This window comes from Podarcis erhardii (assembly GCF_964252035.2).
Source record: "Podarcis erhardii genome assembly, chromosome: 5".
Classification (NCBI taxonomy): Eukaryota; Metazoa; Chordata; class Lepidosauria; order Squamata; family Lacertidae; genus Podarcis; species Podarcis erhardii.
Window position 1 is genome coordinate 45062832 of NC_138509.1, and position 18145 is coordinate 45080976.

General features: G+C 40.6%; 1 protein-coding gene across 2 annotated transcripts in view; it reads right to left on the reverse strand.

Annotated features, from left to right (window-relative positions):
* LHPP (phospholysine phosphohistidine inorganic pyrophosphate phosphatase) overlaps window positions 1–18145 on the reverse strand; it is a 117648-nt gene that overhangs the window by 81354 nt on the left and 18149 nt on the right. For both annotated transcript variants that reach the window (XR_014157008.1, XM_081863783.1), the window contains exons 3-5: window positions 16601–16754; window positions 12155–12218; window positions 10585–10677 (exon numbers count right to left, since the gene is read on the reverse strand). Coding sequence is in view for 1 of the 2 variants with exons in the window: in XM_081863783.1 (XP_081719909.1) it covers window positions 10585–10677; window positions 12155–12218; window positions 16601–16754 (311 nt within the window). In the remaining variant the exon portion in view is untranslated. The remainder of the gene's footprint in view (window positions 1–10584; window positions 10678–12154; window positions 12219–16600; window positions 16755–18145) is intronic.

The following is an 18145-nucleotide window of genomic DNA, read 5'->3' on the forward strand; positions in this document are numbered from 1 at the left end:
TAAGATTAATTAAACATTTTTTAAGTCTGTGGGCCATTATGTCTGCAAAAATTTTGTAATCATTATTCAATAGAGAAATCGGTCTGTAATTCTTAATGTTAAGTTTATCTGAATCTGGTTTCGGGATCAGCGTAATGTAGGCTTCTTTCCAGGATGTTGGCATTTTTCCTCCTCTTAATATCTCGTTCATAACGTCACATAGCACTGGTGTTATGTATTCCTCTAAGACTTTGTAATATTTAGCTGATAACCCATCTGGACCTGGGGCTTTTCCAATTTTCATTCTTTTAATCGCTTCTCGAATTTCCTCTATTTTTATGGGTCTGTTTAAAGCGGTTCTTTCTTCTTCTGTTATTTTTTTAGGGCTATTTTCTTCTAGATATTTTATAATGTTCGTTAAATCTTCTTCTTCTCTTTTGTATAAGTTCTCATAAAATTTAAAAAAGTTCTTTTTTATTACAATAGGATCTTCCAGAACTTGCTCTTCTACTTTTATTTTGTTTATGATACTACTTTTTCTTCTTTTTCTCAGTTGCCACGCCAAAAGTTTTCCAATTTTATTTGCCGATTCAAAAAACTTTTGTTTCATTAACTTTATTCCCCATTCAACCTCTTGGCTTATTAATGTTGAATATTGTGTTTGAAGCATTTTGTATTGTTGCTTATGGCTGTCATCTTTTGGATTTTTTATCATATTTTTCTCACATTCTTTCAGTTGAAGGATTAAATCTTCTTTCTTCCTTTCCTTAGCCTTCTTTCTTTGAGAATTTTGTTGTATCAGGAGACCTCTTAACACTGCCTTACTAGCGTCCCATACTGTATCTATTCCAATCTCTTTAGTAATATTTAAGGCGAAATAATCTTTTATAGTGGTTTTTGCTTTTTCGATCACTTCTTCTTTTTCGAATAGGTAATCGTTCATTCTCCATCTGTATAAACCTTGAGTCTTCCATTTTAATTGTAGTGTTATTGGGCTGTGATCCGATAAGGTTCTGGGTAAAATTTCACATCTCTCCGTTCTTGTTATTAATTCTCTCGAGATCCATATTTGATCCAGTCTGCTCCAGCTCTGGTGTGGTTCAGAGAAATGAGTAAATTGTTTCGTTGTGGGGTTTCTATATCTCCATATATCTATTAAGTCCAAATTTTCTTCCAGATCATTGAACGATTTTGGTAATTTCCCTTGGTTTAAATTTTTTTTCCTTGTATTTCTATCTAGTTCTGGTGTCGGTACCGCATTTAAATCTCCAAGTAGAACTAATTTGTTGTTATCTAGATCTAATAGAAGTTGTTCCAATTTTTCAAAAAACTCCATTCTATTTGAGTTTGGGGCGTAAACTGTAACCACATTTATTTTCTCTCCCTGGTAATTAATTTGAATCCCTAGGATTCTTCCTTCCTCATCCTTGCATATTTGTTTGGGTTCTAATTTCTCTTTCGCATAGATTACTACTCCTCTCTTTTTATTGGAGTCAGAATTGATAAATTCTATTCCCAGCCTTTTATTTATTAAAATATGCTTGTGTTTTTTGGCAACATGGGTTTCTTGGCAACAAATGACATCAATGTTTTTTTTCTTTATAATCTTTTCAAATTTATTTCTCTTGGACTTGTCGTTAAAGCCGTTCACATTCCATGAAAAAAATTTAAGAGACATTTCGGGTTATTACTGAATTCACTTTATCCTTATTTCTGCTTTATAATCTGGTATTATTCTTTCTTTTAGATTCTCTGCTTTCTCCTTCTTCTTCTTCCTCCGACCCTGAGTCCTCCGTCTCCCCCCCCGACCCCCCGTCCCCAACCCCGTGTCCCCCCGCCCCCCCCGCCACCAAATCACCTGCTCGCTGTCCTGCCTCCTCTCTACCTAAATCTTTTTCGTATCTTCTCAGGAACTTTTCTGCTTCAAGTGTATCTGTCAACTTGAATTTTTTGTTCTTGTAATAAAACGAAACCCCTTCTGGAAATTCCCATTTATATTGGATTGCGTTTCTTTTCAACACTCTTGTCAACTGAGTATATCCTTCCCTTTTACGGAGAATCCTAACTGGAATTTCTTTGAAAATAATGATTGGGCGGTCTCCAATCACTAACTTTCTTTTAAAGCTCGTTCTTAGTATTGTATTCTTCATTTCCATAGTATTGAAAATTACTAAGCAATCTCCAGGGGTCTTTTTTGATTTGTTTTGTTGTAATTTCCCTCTTATTCTGAACGCATTCTCTATAGTATATGCTACTTGTTCTTCTCCCATCTGTAACCATTTTGCAAGTTCTTTGACTATTCTTTCCCTTATGTTCTCGTTTGCTTCTTCTACTATCCCTCTGAATTTTAAATTAAGATTTTTTTGACGTAGTTCTGTCATAGCTAAATTGTCCCACAGTTGATCTTGTGTTTTATTTAGATTTTTTATTTCATCCTTTAACCTTTCAGTTTCTTTCTTTTGGTCCCTCAAGTCTTTCTGTGTTCTTTTATTTGATTCTTCAAATATTTTTGATTTGACTGTCAAGTCTTGTATCTTTTTGGTAAGTTCCCCTACAGCACTTTCTATTTTGTTATCTATTTGCTCCTGTAGTTCTCCTAATTTGCTTTCCATATGTATTTCCCTTTGCTTAAATTCTTCTTTAATTTTTAACCATAGAATGTCTAGATCTTTGACCTCCTCCTGCTTGGATACCTTCCTTTCCCCCGGGGTCCCTCCGATTTTTTTTGCATCTTTCCCCGACATCCTATGGGTTATTTTTCTCTCCCCAGAGGGGCTCACAATCTTATTTATCTTGTTGTTTGTTTGTTTATTTTTGTTTGTTTGTTTTTTGTCTTTGAACCTCTTTCGGTTCCCCCCTTTCAGCACCTTTCGTTTTCTTAATTCAATCTACCTATTTCCCCTATTCCCTTCGATTACGTTTTCAAGAACCTTTTGTTGTTAGATACTCAAAATTAAATTAGTATGTTAGTATAATTGTTTTAAAGACAAAGAGGGTTAACCAAATTAGAAGGATGCAGGCAAAAGTCAAATATAGTGTCCTTCTTTTATAATCCAGGGGGGTTGAGTAGTTTTCCTGTTCTCCAGAAATTTCAGCCACTTGACTGGCTTAATCCACTTTTCAGAGACTGTGTTGAGTTTTACACTCTGGTGACTTTGGGTCCAGATCCCAGTGACTTTCTATCCACAGTTTCTTATCCTCTAACGTGACGGGATTTATCTGACCATTAACCAAACATCCGATTCAAATGTTTTTCAGGTGGTTCAAAAAGTTCGGAATCTTTCCGTGGCCAAAAATGTAAGAAATGAGGTTGAGAATGGGATTAAATAAATTTATTTATTTATTTAATCCTCTCTGTCTCTAAAGAGAAGTTTTCATGCGAGAAGACCATCCACATTGAAAGTGCAGCTGCACATGAGCAGCGGTGCCTATCCAGGCCAGCTTGTGGCATACGCATACAAAAATGTACTCCAGCCCCCTGGGATTTCACAGATTTACTATCGGTGAAGGGCAATAATCACTAAAGGAGGAGCAATTATTCCCAAATCATTTAGGATTTAAAAAATCATTGGCAAGAAGATAGAGGTCAAGAGGTGCACTGTCAAGGGAAATAAAAAACTCTACCTGTCAAACCTAGGTTTAACTTCCTCTCTGACTGCAATATACTAAGGTGGGGGGGGGCAGGCAGAGAGGGATTGGGGGGGGGAGATAAAACCGAAAGGTCACATGCCTGCTGAAGGCCAGAATTAAAAGATCTCCAGTTTGTCTGCAGATTTTACACAGGGAGCACAGTTATTTTGTTCAATTAGCATGAGGAAATCTTTTTAAATTAACTAAAATTCCTATTATAGACTTAGAAGGTGCTGCAAGAGGCAAAATGACATTGAAGGCTACAGAAATAAGAGATGTGTCACAAAAGGAAGACAACAGTAGATGGGTGTTTTCCTTGAGATAGTGGCTGTTATAAAATTGCAGTACACATATCCTTGTTTTCTTGTGACCAGTGGACCAACAAGCTATGGAAAGCCAATATTGGAATACTCACTTTGGAAAGCATGAGAATGATCACCAGAAGATGAGGATGTATATAAGAGGTCCAAATAATATGGACCAGTATGGCTCAGAGGTCAGAGCAAAGAGTACCAAACTCTGCTTATTCGTAAAACTTACTAGCAGCCTTGAATCAGGCATTCTGTCACAACCTAATCTCTTAAATGTAGCAGGGAGAAAAGTGGCAGCAATCGTCAATCATCTCACACACTTAAAAAAGGCTGAATCAGCAATGGTTATTAATCAAAGTTCAGGAATGAATACACAATAAAGCCCCTCCTGCCTTTTCCTTTGCAAGGCTTAGTACCTGTGGCATTATTTTTTTGTGTGCGCGGGGGGGGGGGGGGGGAATGATTCTATCTATTTGGAGTTCTATCTACCTGGAGTTTTATCTATTTGGCAGAACAAAGGTTGCCATTTTTAAACCACTAGGAACATTTCAAATTTTGAGAGTGTGCTGTCACAAAATGGATGCCATTGGGGTATGGTGTAATATAACACAGTTGTCATGTGAATCTGACATAACACAAAATTAGACAGTACTGTCATGGTGAAGCATTTCCCATAACTCTATTTCTATACAGTGGTACCTCGGGTTACATACGCTTCAGGTTACAGACTCCGCTAACCCAGAAATATTACCTCGGGTTAAGAACTTTGCTTCAGGATGAGAACAGAAATCGTGCTCCGGCGGCGCAGCGGCAGCAGGAGGCCCCATTAGCTAAAGTGGTGCTCCAGGTTAAGAACAGTTTCAGGTTAAGAACAGACCTCCGGAACGAATTAAGTACTTAACCCAAGGTACCATTGTACTAGAAAAGGCTGAGCATGTTGAACTTCTGTCTGCCACACAGCTATTAAAGGCGCAATATCCTAGCTTTTCCTCAGTGCCAATCCTAAACCAAAGTGTAGGCCACCCCATTAAACACAAAGATACTTACCATAGTTTTCGCTCTATAAGACGCACTTCTCGCCTCCTAAAAAGTAAGGGGAAATGTGTGTGCATCTTATGGAGCGAATGCAGGCTGCGCAACTATCCCTGAAGCCAGGAGAGCAAGAGGGATTGGTGCACACCGACCCCTCTTGCTGTTCTGGCTTCAGGGGTAGCCGCGTGAAGCCTCTTCAGGGCAACGGGAAGAACACTCCCCCTGCCCTGAAGAGGCTTGGCACGGCTATCCCAGAAGCCAGAACAACAAGAGGGATCGCTGCTTTCGCTGCGCAGTGATCCCTCTTGCTGTTTTGACTTCGCTTACCTAGAGAGGCGGTGCGCAGCTTTCCCTCTCTGCGTAGCGCCCCTTCAGCGAAGCAGGAGGAGAAACGGAGCCCCTGGAGAGGCGCTGCGCAGAGAGCAAGAGAATATTTTTTTTCTTGTTCTCCTCTAAAACTAGGTGCGTCTTATGGTCAGGTGCGTCTTATAGAGCGAAAAATATGGTATCTAATTTCCCTCATTGGCTAAAGCCACTTACTGGTGGGAGCAGCCAGGCTGGCTCATTCCACAGAAATTGTTTTGAAGGGTACCTGTGCATTTGGCTTCATAACTTTATTTCTAGGAGGGCAAGAGACTGGCTATGCAAGGCAGACATACAATGAAGTAACAGGGTGCCTCTGAGCATATACTAAGCCTAGGAATTCGTTCACAGTACCAGAATGTGCCACACAATCATCCCGTGCATAAATTCAATTCTGGTTCCCACGTCCCAAGCTTTCTTTGCTGGAGTGGCCTTAATTTTGGTGGAGGGGGAGTCTATTTGTTGCTGCATTATTAAATAATTAGAAATCCTCGCTGGTCTACTGGAACTCACCCAGATCTACTACTAGTCCTGGTTCTACCTTCTACTTGCACCTGGCGTACATCATTGACAACTAGACAGACCAATGGTATAAAACATTGGTATAAAACAATTTACTGTGTTTATCTATGCACGAGTCCAAGATCATTCCAGCTTTCCAATCTTCTATTACCATTGAGAAAGCAGCAGCTCAGGTGTGTTGTCATCAGTTTAAAATAATATTGCTTCCTGATGTATCTGCTAAGGTACCTGGACAAAAATAGGGCAACAAAACAGGAGGCTACAACACTTGCTGGCTGAAGAGCTGTGAGGCAGGGCCAGAGTGATGTTTACCTGTCTTTCCATGCTAGTTCACTCCCATGCCACCAGTGTGCATGCAGTACTCCAGCTCAGTGAGAAAACGTAAAGCCACTATTCATACTCTCAAGTTTTCAACCAGCCTCACATTTGTGGATTGTTTCCGTTTTTCAATGATATCCAAGATGCACTGCACCAAGCAGAGGTTTCTAACTAGGCAAATCGCATTCTTGCTTTTAGTGCAGCATAATGACATTGGGACAAGGTGGGAAAGTTGCCTCATGGACCCATGGGAACGAGGGATGCATTCTTATGCACCATTTCATACCTATATTTGGCACTATCAGAATCGGGAATTTGCAACTACCAGTAGTTTATGCACTCTTGTGTGACCCATTGCAACTCCCATTAGAGCAGGACAATTTGCTTCAGATAGACCTTTTTATGATGGCATTAAAGTACTGGAACCTTAACATTATTTAGGTTTTAGCGTAATACAGTAAAAATCACCCATTGTTACAGCAGTCCTAAAACATATGAATTAGGCTATTTCAGTAACCTTTAAAGATGTGTTATTCTTTGTCATATTATTGAATCATAAGAAGGGGCAGGTTACCTCTAAGAGGTTTAAATTTCCTTTCTATTAAAGTAATACCAGCAATCTGGTTTTTTTCTAGGCTATTGAGGAAAGGTTAAAATGAAAATTGGACTTTAGGGAGTACCTTCCATTCCAAGTGCAGGTTGAAAACATCTCAGCTGTAGCAAGCAAAGTCAGGTTCTCTTTACAAAGCAGTTATCAAGGGAAATGACTGGTGATAACTTTATTGATTAAAGCAACTCCAAAAAATTCAAACTTTAGCCACTGTCTAGCTCTGCCGCAGTGAAACGGTCTAAGACATTGCAGTGGCAAAATGAAGAAAGGTGGGGGGAAAGCCCACTGTAATGTTTGATAAAGCACAGATGGGAATTTACAATGATTTAATGATACAGCTAATTTTATATTTAAGTGCAATACATAAATGGGCCTGAACAATTTTATGAGGTGAATGTCAGCATGCTAGGCCCTATTTTATCATCCTAGGCAGATACCAACACACGCAACAAACCTTGCATGCATGAACAGACAAGCTTGATGTACTAGATAAAACTGTCAGCTATTTCCCCCCAAATCACAATGATTATGGCTGCATTCTTGAGCCATTCCTTGTGGCTGCTTTGTGTGTGAAAGATAATCTATGTGTAGGGTGGGGGGATGTGTACAAAATACATGCATTGCTCAGGTGAAAAGAACACATCTGTCTGTTTCACAGCAAGTAAGTTGAGCCTCAAACAACCGGTATTCACTATCTCTGACAGTGGAGGTAGAAGCCACTGTCCCTCCATGAATCTGATCCCTCCATGAATATGTCTAATTCTCTTTTAAAACCATCCAAGTTGGAGGTCATCACTGCAAGTTCCATTGTTTATATGCCTTATAACCTTTCTTTTATATGTCCTGAATCTTCCAGCATTCAGCATCACTGGACATCCACAACGTCTGGTATTACAAGAGAGGGAGAAAAAACTTTTCCCTATCTACTTTTTCCATACCATGTGCATTTCTATACATTCCTGCTGGAATTCTGAATGGGAGCACATTTTGTTGCTGGTCCCTAATTAATTTCATCTCAGTCAACCATTAAAAAAATGGAAACAAACACTGTGAGGCACTGAGACATCTTTCTGGGTAGTACAAGCCAAGCACAAGAAGGAAGAGCCTCTCCTTGTTAAGACAATGGAAATCTAAGCACAACACTACCAGCAATGGTTTCTCATGTCTTACCCTACTGAGCAGTCTGAATGCTAATGTGCCTATAGGACTACAGAGTTCAAAATAGCAGCATCTTGCTTCAGACACCTTTGCCTTCAAACACACTGAGGGCTCTGAATCACATACAGGTGATATACTGGAGCGGACAGGGCTTGGCAAACCCCCCTCCTATTTATCCCAATGTTTGTTTACACCTGAGGAGGCTGAGTGTCTGAATAGGATTTATGTCGTTCCTGTGTGGCTTCCTTTTAAAACAACCAGATGCAAGCCCACTCAAATTTTGAGATTCCTCAAAATCTGCCCACCTTGTCATCTTATGTGTGTGGTGTTTTTAAAAAAATAAGTGGCAGTGTTTTCTGTTTTCTTTTTTGGTTCACTGGGCCCTTCAAACTGGGATTAATGGATTAGTACAAGTGGAATGCTGTGTTCAGTCCTGGCCATCTCATTACTAGAAAGATAGCAACAAATTGGAAAGAGCTTGGGGAAGAGTGGCAAAAACAGTTAAAAGTGCTTTAAGGATTGACTTGTGAAGGAAGATTACAAAAAGTGAAACATATAGCTTAGCTACGTGATAACTAGGAAAGAAGATCAGGATTAAAATCCAGGATCAGGATTTTAACAGACTGCTTGTCTTTAAAAAGAAAAAAGAAGTCACAGAGCAGCATTTTCAGGAACTCCTGGCAAAATAAGGGATAAAAAGTCATTTTTTAAAAAAATAGTATGACTATATGCCATAAAAAGCTTTCATTTATATGTCTGCCTGTGTGGGGAAGGATCCTATAGGATTTTGTATCACAGGAATAATTTCCTCTACTGTTATTTACTGTGGTCAAAGCCACACCATTTGGACAATGTTAGGGCACATGATGGTTGCAGTGAGCAAAATAAGATTAACAAATGAAAGTGCAGAACATTGGCAAGACAACTCTCTTTCTGCAGTTTCAAAATCAGATAAACAACTGGTATAAAAAAGCCACACAGACAACTGTGGGAAACACAGGCTGCAGGCTTTGAGGTTGTATTGGCAGTAGAATAATGACTTTGTATTGAAATGACCTCCGTGCAGTTGCTGAAGGGTTATATAATATTTATGAATATTCCATATAGAACTGTGCGAAGCTATCAGCACTATGGTTCGAGAGACAGCTGTGTGGTGCTGGTGGGGAAGCAGACAAGGAAGAAGGAAGAACTATATATCTATTTATTAAGTTTATAGACCACCTTTATCTTTCAAGGATCTCAAGGTGGTGTACCTTCTCTTCCCCATTTCATCCTCACCACAACCCTGTGAGGTAGGTTAGGTTAAGAGACGCTGACTGGCCCAAGGTCACCCACTGAGCTTCATGGCTGAGTGGGGATTCAAACCCCGGTTTCCCAGGTCATAGTCCAATACTCTAACCGTCCGTTTTGCCACACTACCATAGTGCCAGTCAGTTGTAAGACTCTGTGTGTGCGTAAATGCGACTAAACAACAACAATAACAACTGTGTATAAAAGGGGGTCAATGTTTTCCCGAATGCTAGAATGTAAGAGAGAATAAACAGGGAATGGAAACAGAAGGCACACACACTCAAAAAAAAAAAAAAAAAAAAAAAAAAAGAACTTTGGAATGTGATATGAAAGGAAAAGCTTCCTTTGGTTTCAAATTCCAAAGTCTGATATTTTCAAAATTAGAATGAACATCACCCATCTAAAATCTATTTAAGGGACAATCATCCAACGGACAACTGAGCCTCGATGACTTACTATTTCTTCTCAATGCCTATATTCTATAATACGATAAAACAAACAAAGCATGAAATACAGGGTCAGAGCATCAGCTCTCGGTTCTAAGACACAACACATGCTGTTGTTTTTCTTTATATCATCCAAACCACTGGATGGAATTATTATCTTGTAATTCATAACTCTTATTCCTTCCAAGTGAAAGTTTGTGCTGTCGCAGGAGGACTTATACCACTGGCTTAAAGTGGAGCCAGGGCATGTTTTTCTCCAACTTCTGTATAACAAGATACAGCAAATTAAAAGGCTATGGCACATAAAAGAAAAGCAGTATAATATTATTGTCTTAAACATGTTTAAGAACTTAATTGCTTTTAAATCTGAAACAATACTGAAGACTGCTTTGGGAGAGAAATGCATTGTATGAAAGCTTGGGGGAGAAAATAGTTGGAAGTGATAGTTGTAATGATGGCCACCAGCTTTACTTAAAGGAGTCCTCACCTCCATTACCCAATGAAGAGGAATCTGGTCTCTGACAGACATGAGATAGTGGATCCTACAATGTCAAAACTCACTCAAGATTTGGTAAAGATAAGAAGTCATTTTTTAAAATTGCATTCTGCACTATGAATGTATTCAAGCAAATACTCTATGGCCAACTCATCCTTTAAAAAGTGGGGTGGAGGGAGTAAAGGAAAGTAAAATAAACTAAACAGTACCCAACTCATGTGAGTAATCTCCATGAGTGAGCAATTTAACATGGGAACCATGCAATTTTTCTTTTCACAGAAGAGGAGCAGAAGTCCTTTGTGAATTCGCAGCTCCCATGTTATACCACCTTTTGTGAAAGTAGACTGTTTGATTATATTTTCCCTTCCAAAACACCCCCTGGAAGTATTGCTAGAATGAAAGCAGATGGTATTAATCAAGAAAGCTTACCTGGTGTGGTTCAATGCCCATTTCTGTCAAGGCTGACTGGAAAAACATTTTGGATGGCTTTCCCACCACCTCCGCTTGAATATCACATGCATACTAGATGAGAAAACAAAATTAACATGGTTAACTTTCAAAACAAAGGTGTCTGGTTGATTTACACACAAATAAGACACATCATCATCATCATAGTCATGTCTAAATAATTTTGCAATTTTCCAATGTACACCTATATTTTTTCATAATAAGCCTGACATGTTCTTTGAAACTATCCAGAAATTGGGTTTGTTTGTTTTGTTTTTGTTTTTTAAAAAAGCTATGCGTTTCTGTGGGCTACTTGAAAAGAATGTAATGGTATCACAAAAAGTAGCAGATAACAGGCATGCTGCAATTGATAGAAACAAGTCTCTTCATGCTTTGGCTCATTGCTGACATACCACTACTAACATAGCCTGTCTTTTTCTTTCAAGCTACTTGCAGCCTAATCTTTCAAAGATGCAAGTGCATGCCTACAGACTCTGGTGAGAATTACATGCTATGTGCAGCATGGGAACACTGCCTTGAGTTCCTCTCCCTCACAATTATGGAGGAACACTCGCCCTGTGATGGGAGCATTATTATCACAGTGAGTTCTCCTGTTTCCATTTCTCTTCACTGGCCGCCACTGACAACAGCAAGGTGGCATCATCACAGGGCAAATACGTTTCCAACCACAAGTGTGTTGCATGTTTTTGTAAATTAAGGTCAAAGGCTATGGTTAAGGATATCTTATTTATTTATGCATTTATATGCCACCCTTCAATACAAGCGTTCTCAAGGCAGCTCAGAACAATACAGGTCAACAGCAATAATAAATTCAGCAACGGCAAAATAATACAAAAATTGAAGGAAATTAAGGTCAGCAGATAAAAGTAGCAACAAAAGAGACCTTTCCAAATGAACTCTTGAAATCTTGGGGAAATTAAGAGGTATGTGCTTGGCAAGCCACCTTCGAGGAGGCAACAGGCTCCACCTTTTGTGCTACATTATTTGCTAAAGCACTGTCACAGCTCACATGTGATATGGACTGCTGCTATAAAGATCAACAAGTATGGCACACGGGCCCCCACAACACCACAGTCTTTGCATGCCGTCTTCCATCCATATATTGGCATTTTTAGGGATCATAAAACTCATTCGGAAGTTTTAGAACCTTGTCAGTTGTTAACATATAAAACTGATGAGCTACCTCCCTGCCCACTTCTTAACTCTGCCCCTCAGTTTGTGAAATGCATTAACTCCTAAGCTTTACGGAGCAAAAGGTTCCAAAGTAAATGAGAGAGCTGTGCATTGTTCTTACAGCTGAATATATTTCCTCTCCTCCAAATAATCAACACCACCAAAGTAACAAGGACTTTCTAAAACGTTTATTTCCAAAAAAAAAAAAAAAATGCCCCAGGAAAGACAGAGACCCATTTGCAATTTCTAATATAAGAAACCTTCATCCGATTTGTGTTCACATGCTGATCAATACAAACAAATGTGGTTGTGCAGTGCGATGCTTGCAATAAACATATCCCTTTGAACTATAAAATACCTCCAATGCCTTCATATATGCCCCAACGTCAAGTTTTAAGCCATCTGTTTCTTTATAATAACGCCTGGAAATGAAAAGGTTAAAATTAGATTCAAATATTTTTAGATCTTAAGAACATACAAATAGCTTCGCTGGATCAAACCAAAGGCCCATCTAGTCCAGCATCCTGTTCCCTATAAGGAAGCCTGCAAGAAACACATTTGCACAGTGGCACCCTCCCCACGTGTGCTCCTCAGCACCTGGCATTCAGAAGCTTACCGCTTCCAGTACTGGAGACAATACACAGACATCCTGACCAAGAGTCCCTGATAACTTCACCTTCCATGAACTAATTTGGTGTGTTCGCTATGGTTGCTTCTGACAAAAATGTGAGAGAAGCAGGAGGCCTGGTCTCTTGTCCAGTTGAGTCCTATGACATTATTATTATTATTATTATTATTATTATTATTATTACTACTACTAATAATAATACTACTAATACTACTAATACTACTAATACTACTACTACTAAATGGGTGTATATGCCACCAAGATGGTGGCAATAAGCCAGAACTCCCTTCTGTACATACACACCTTAAACACTCTTTCTTCTTCCATTGTAAGTGAAGACTCTCACTGACTAGCCAAACCAGAAAACACAAGATTAAGTGGTCTGGGGGTTTGCCACCCAAGCTGACCAATTATTTTAACCATGTTTCTTTAGAAATGCTGAGGTAGAACTTACTCCAAATAAACTATGCTCAGGAATGAAGCCAGGGCCTTTCTTTTAGTGAATATTCAGAATCTTATTTAGCATATTTCTTTTCCAGAAATAGTAAAAGAGACAATCAGGATAAGGCAAGTGTTTTCTTTCAAGTCCCAAGACAGATAGGTAGAGAGCAGAAATGTATAGGATGAGCAGTCAGATAAGATTTTATGCTTTATCCTTCTGCCATTTTCGATTATTCAGCATAGCCTCTCTTTAAAATGACCACTTGACCTTTGCTAGAACAGCCATTAACCTTCTATAGTCTAGCGTAAACAGCTTAATTTTCTGACAGTGGCATGACAGAAGAAATTACAAAGCCAATTCCCACTCTCGGCCCAAAACAGATGCTAAATGTAAATCACTCCAGTTTCACAAGGAGAGCATTCTGCTCCAGAAAGTCTAATGCTTTGGGTTTCTAAGTGAGCACACCAAAACTTTAGCTGAAAGAATGTTAGTTTCTTTCTTCAAAATAATTGAATTGAATGAACTCTATACTTTTCTGTTTTATATATATATAGAGAGAGAGAGAATTACTACAGAAATACCACATGGAAACAAATAACTGCTGCTAGAAGCACTGCTGCTGCAGCTAGATACTACCACAGAAGCTCAATTTTGAATCAAAGCAAATTTAATGTCACCTTCTCACACAAAGCAAAGTAGTCTCCTTTATGGAAGATGTTACAAGCTTAAAGAGGAGGTTTGAATTACAAAGGTCTTGTACACTTCATATTTCTGCAACATTTACTTCACTCCAAGTAAGACTTGGTCTGCTCCCCCAACACACACACAAACACGCTATCAGAGGAAGTCAACAATCACAGTAGACCCCTACTTAGCTCCATTGAACTACCTGCATGACTACTCTAAGAAAGCCTTACAGCTGTTTAGAAATAAATCAAAGCTGCCTCCTATGGGACAGCTCCAAGGAATAAAACAAAATGGATGCACTCCAATACTGTCCAGTGCATTAAAAGCTCCAACCATTGACCCATTTAGTAAACTGCACTGAATTCACTTGGGCTTTCTTCCAAGTAATCATGCTTAGGGAATCAAGGCGCACCACATTGAGATCAATGGGATACAAGGAGCTATCAGCCACATCAAAGCAGGTCCACTCAGAAGAAAGACCTACCAAGTTCACTGGGAGTTATCCTCTAAAGAATCAGGGTTAGAGGCACAGTCTTAAATCAGGGCTGCTAGGTGCCCAGTGTGTACATGCTCTCAGCAAGGTGCTCAAGAAGGTGGTGGTAGAGCAGCTTCAAGAGTGCTTGTATAAAACTGATTATCATTTTAGACCCATTTCAACGCAGTCTCAGCTTTTGTTGCTCTGATTGATGACCTTTGTCAGGAAAAGGGCAGGGGGGAGGGCAAGCCTGTTGATTCACCTTGACCATGCCTTTGGACAGCAATGAACATGATACTGTCTGAGGGAGTTGGAGGCATGGGTTTAAAGTGGTTTTGCTCCTACCTTCAAGGACAATTTCAGAGAATAGCATAGGGTGATTGGTGCTCAGATCCCAAGGAAGCTTTCTTGAGGGATTCCATGTTATTTAACTTCTATGTGAGGCGGCTGTCATCAGGGGGTTTGGAGTTAGGTGTAATTAGTATGTTCATAGTGGGTTACATTTCCCATGAAGGAGGAGGAGGTGTGTTGTTTGTGGGGCTCCTGGAACCATCTTTATCACTCAAGGCCCAGGTGGACTTGAGGATTAGGAACACCTCTATGCAGCTTCAGCTATTTCTGGATAGGGATAGCCTGGCCATAGTTACTCATGCTCTGGTAAACTCCAAACTGGATTACTGTAATGCAACCTACATGGGACTGCCCTTGAAGATGGTCCAGAAATTGCAACTAGTGAAAAAAATGCTGCCGCAAAAATGTTGGTAAGGACAGCAGTCCGCAAGCATATTACCCCTACTGAAAACAGTTACACTGATTGAGAATTGCTTTTAGGGATCAGTACTTCTTTAGGATGGATATTAAGCAAAGCAACATAACAAAGAGATAGAGGGAGATAAAGGGCTGGGAATGAGGTTGAAGCCCAAGAGCCTGTAGCTTGTAAACATCCTAAATGGTGTGCAGCAAGTGTTAGGCAGCCTTAATAAAATTAGGCAGTATTAGGTGCAAAACGGATTTCATGTTGTTCCAAAGGCTACTGAGACAGTTGCTGTTCTCCTGTGCTTTTAAAAATGGGAGCTAGAGGGGGTGCGGAATACATGGTAGTCTTTGCAAACACACGTCTAATACGCAGCAAGAACAGATAAAACCATGGGGAAATACCGTATTTTTCGCACCATAACACGCACCCGACCATAACACGCACATAGTTTTTAGAGGAGGAAAACAAGAAAAAAAATATTCTAAACGAAACAGTGGATGTATGATTTTTGTGGTTCATGCTGTGGCCACAGACATGTGATCTGACGGTGAATTTGGGGTAGCCCAATGCAAAAATCTTGAGGATCCATGTGGATCCGTGCTTTGTAACCACGTTTTTGCACCACTGCGGCCCCAGGCAACAGTGGGTGTGTGATTTTTTTGGTGCAAGCTGTAGCCATGGACATGCTATGTGATCTGATGGTGAATTTGGGGTGACCCAGTGCAAAAATCCTGAGGATCCATGTGGATCCGTGCTTTGTAACCACGTTTTAAGTGGGGAGGGAAGGAAAAGCACTCAAGGGACAAGGTGCACGCGTGGGGTGGGTGGAGAAGGATGCTGTTAATAATGCAGAAGAGGGGTATAAGAGAAGGCTCCTCTCCTCTTCCGCTTTGCTCCTTTAAAGGCTCTGCTTCTCTCCCTCTTCCCCAGCTCGCTGAAAAACTTTGCTGCTATTTAGCCCGCTGAGTGGGGAGGAGAAGGGACAGAGAGCCTGCTTGCGAAAAAATTTGCTGCTATTTAGCGAGCTATTCTCTCCCTCCTCCCCAGCTCGCTGAAAAAAACAGCTCCCTCCTCCCGGCTCGCTGAAAAACTTTGCTACTATTTAGCCAGCTGAGTGGGGAGGAGAAGGGACAGAGAGCCTGCTTGCGAAAAAATTTGCTGCTATTTAGCGAGCTATTCTCTCCCTCCTCCCCAGCTCGCTGAAAAAAACAGCTCCCTCCTCCCGGCTCGCTGAAAAACTTTGCTACTATTTAGCCAGCTGAGTGGGGAGGAGAAGGGACAGAGAGCCTGCTTGCGAAAAAATTTGCTGCTATTTAGCGAGCTGTTCTCTCCCTCCTCCCTGGCTCACTGAAAAAAACAGCTCCGGACTCGTGTAAGCGGCTCCTCTCCTCTCCCGCTTTGCTCCTTTGCAGAAGCAGGCTCTCTGTCCCTCTCTCCTCCCCACTCAGCGGCTCTTCTCCCGCTTTGCTGTTTCAAAGCGAGCCACGCAGGAGGGAAGGAAGGGGAACCATGGATCCTCTGCTGACTGCAGCAGATCCCCCCGCCATCCGTAGGCATTCGCTCCATAACACGCACAGACATTTCCCATTACTTTCTAGGCGGAAAAAAGTGAGTGTTATGGTGCGAAAAATACGGTAAGTTATTAAGAAGATAATGCAAAGAGCAGTGCAATAGTGGCATAATTCTCCCTAATTCTGGGCTTCAAAAAAGAAGTCAAAATACAGCAAAAGAGGCTGGAAGGGGAAGCAAGCAGCACACATATATTTCTGGCATCCCCAATATTTCTGAGAACTATAAATAAATTGATTAACTTACCCTCTTCCTAGAGATATCAGAACTGGATTCTCCAAACCAATAAGCACTTGGAAGGCAGCATTAAGGTTTTTGTAAGAAAAGTTGTCTGCTGCATCACCAACCACCACACAGTTTGGGTTTGCTCTATCAATATCAGCAAATTCTGGGATAAGATCTAAGGGGCAAAGAAATCAAATTATTTCAGGAAGCCATATATTTGCTACCCTTTCTTCAACTTTTCATTGACTTATCACTGCTTATCACACCGAGAACTACAATAATCAAAATGGCACAACCAAGCCACAAGAGGGAGGTATCAGCAGGCTTACAGGATTCCAAAGGTTGCAGAAGCAAAAAAATAATATTTAGGAAAAAACTATGATGGATGAAAACAACAACCAAACATATCAATGAGGAGTGAACTTAGGTCACACTCACACCATACGTATAAAGCACTACAACACCACTTAAAAACAAAAACATGGCTTCCTCCCAAAGAATTGTGGGAGTTGTATTTTTTTAAGGGTGCCGAGAGTTGGTCTCAGAGTGGCTTCACAATTCATCCGTCTTCACATGGAATTCTGGAAACTGTAGCTCTGTGAGGTGAAAAGGGGCTTCCTAACAACTCTCAGCACCCTTAACAAACTACAGAATTCTTTGACTGTTCAATGTGGTATTAATACACATTGTGTGAATGTGGCTGACTGACTGTTGAGGGGAAATAATGAAAAACAGGGTGGAGAGAATAGTATGGAACATCCTGGAAGACAGCATGACTGATCACCTTCCTGAACTAAAGCACCCCACATGGCAATTCCACTTCTGTGTGTGCACACGCCATAAAACACAATGGAAGAACACTGGAAAGGAACTTGAAAAACCCAAGCAATCAAAACTTATAAATCAACAGCAGCTTGCCATCCACAGCCAATCTTTCTGGATTTTGCTAGTGTGTATTCTGCAGGTGGCGCTGTGGGTTAAACCACAGAGCCTAGGGCTTGCTCATCAGAAGGTCGGCGGTTCGAATCCCTGCAACGGGGTGAGCTCCCGTTGCTCAGTCCCTGCTCCTGCCAACCTAGCAGTTTGAAAGCACAAAGTGCAAGTAGATAAATAGGTACCACTCCTGCGGGAAGGTAAACGGCGTTTCCGTGCACTGCTCTGGTTCACCAGAAGCGGCTTAGTCATGCTGGCCACATGACCTGGAAGCTGTACGCTGGCTCCCTCAGCCAATAAAGCAAGATGAGCGCCGCAACCCCAGAGTCGTCCGCGACTGGACCTAATGGTCAAGGGTCCCTTTACCTTTATTCTGCATTACATGCAGCTAAATTCTGAAACATCAAAATCAAAATGTTCCCTTTTGATGTTACCTAACTGGCACACCTTTGTTGCGATACCAGTGTAAAATTATGCTTTATTCCAGTGAAACGCATCCTCATTCTGAGCACTTCTTTGCTAGCAGTGCAAGACCTAAGGTCAGGTCACAAGCCGCAGCACATCTCAGAATGCAGACACTTGATTGCTGGAGAACCAAGCAAGTGCATCTATGAGATGGCAAGCAGATAATCA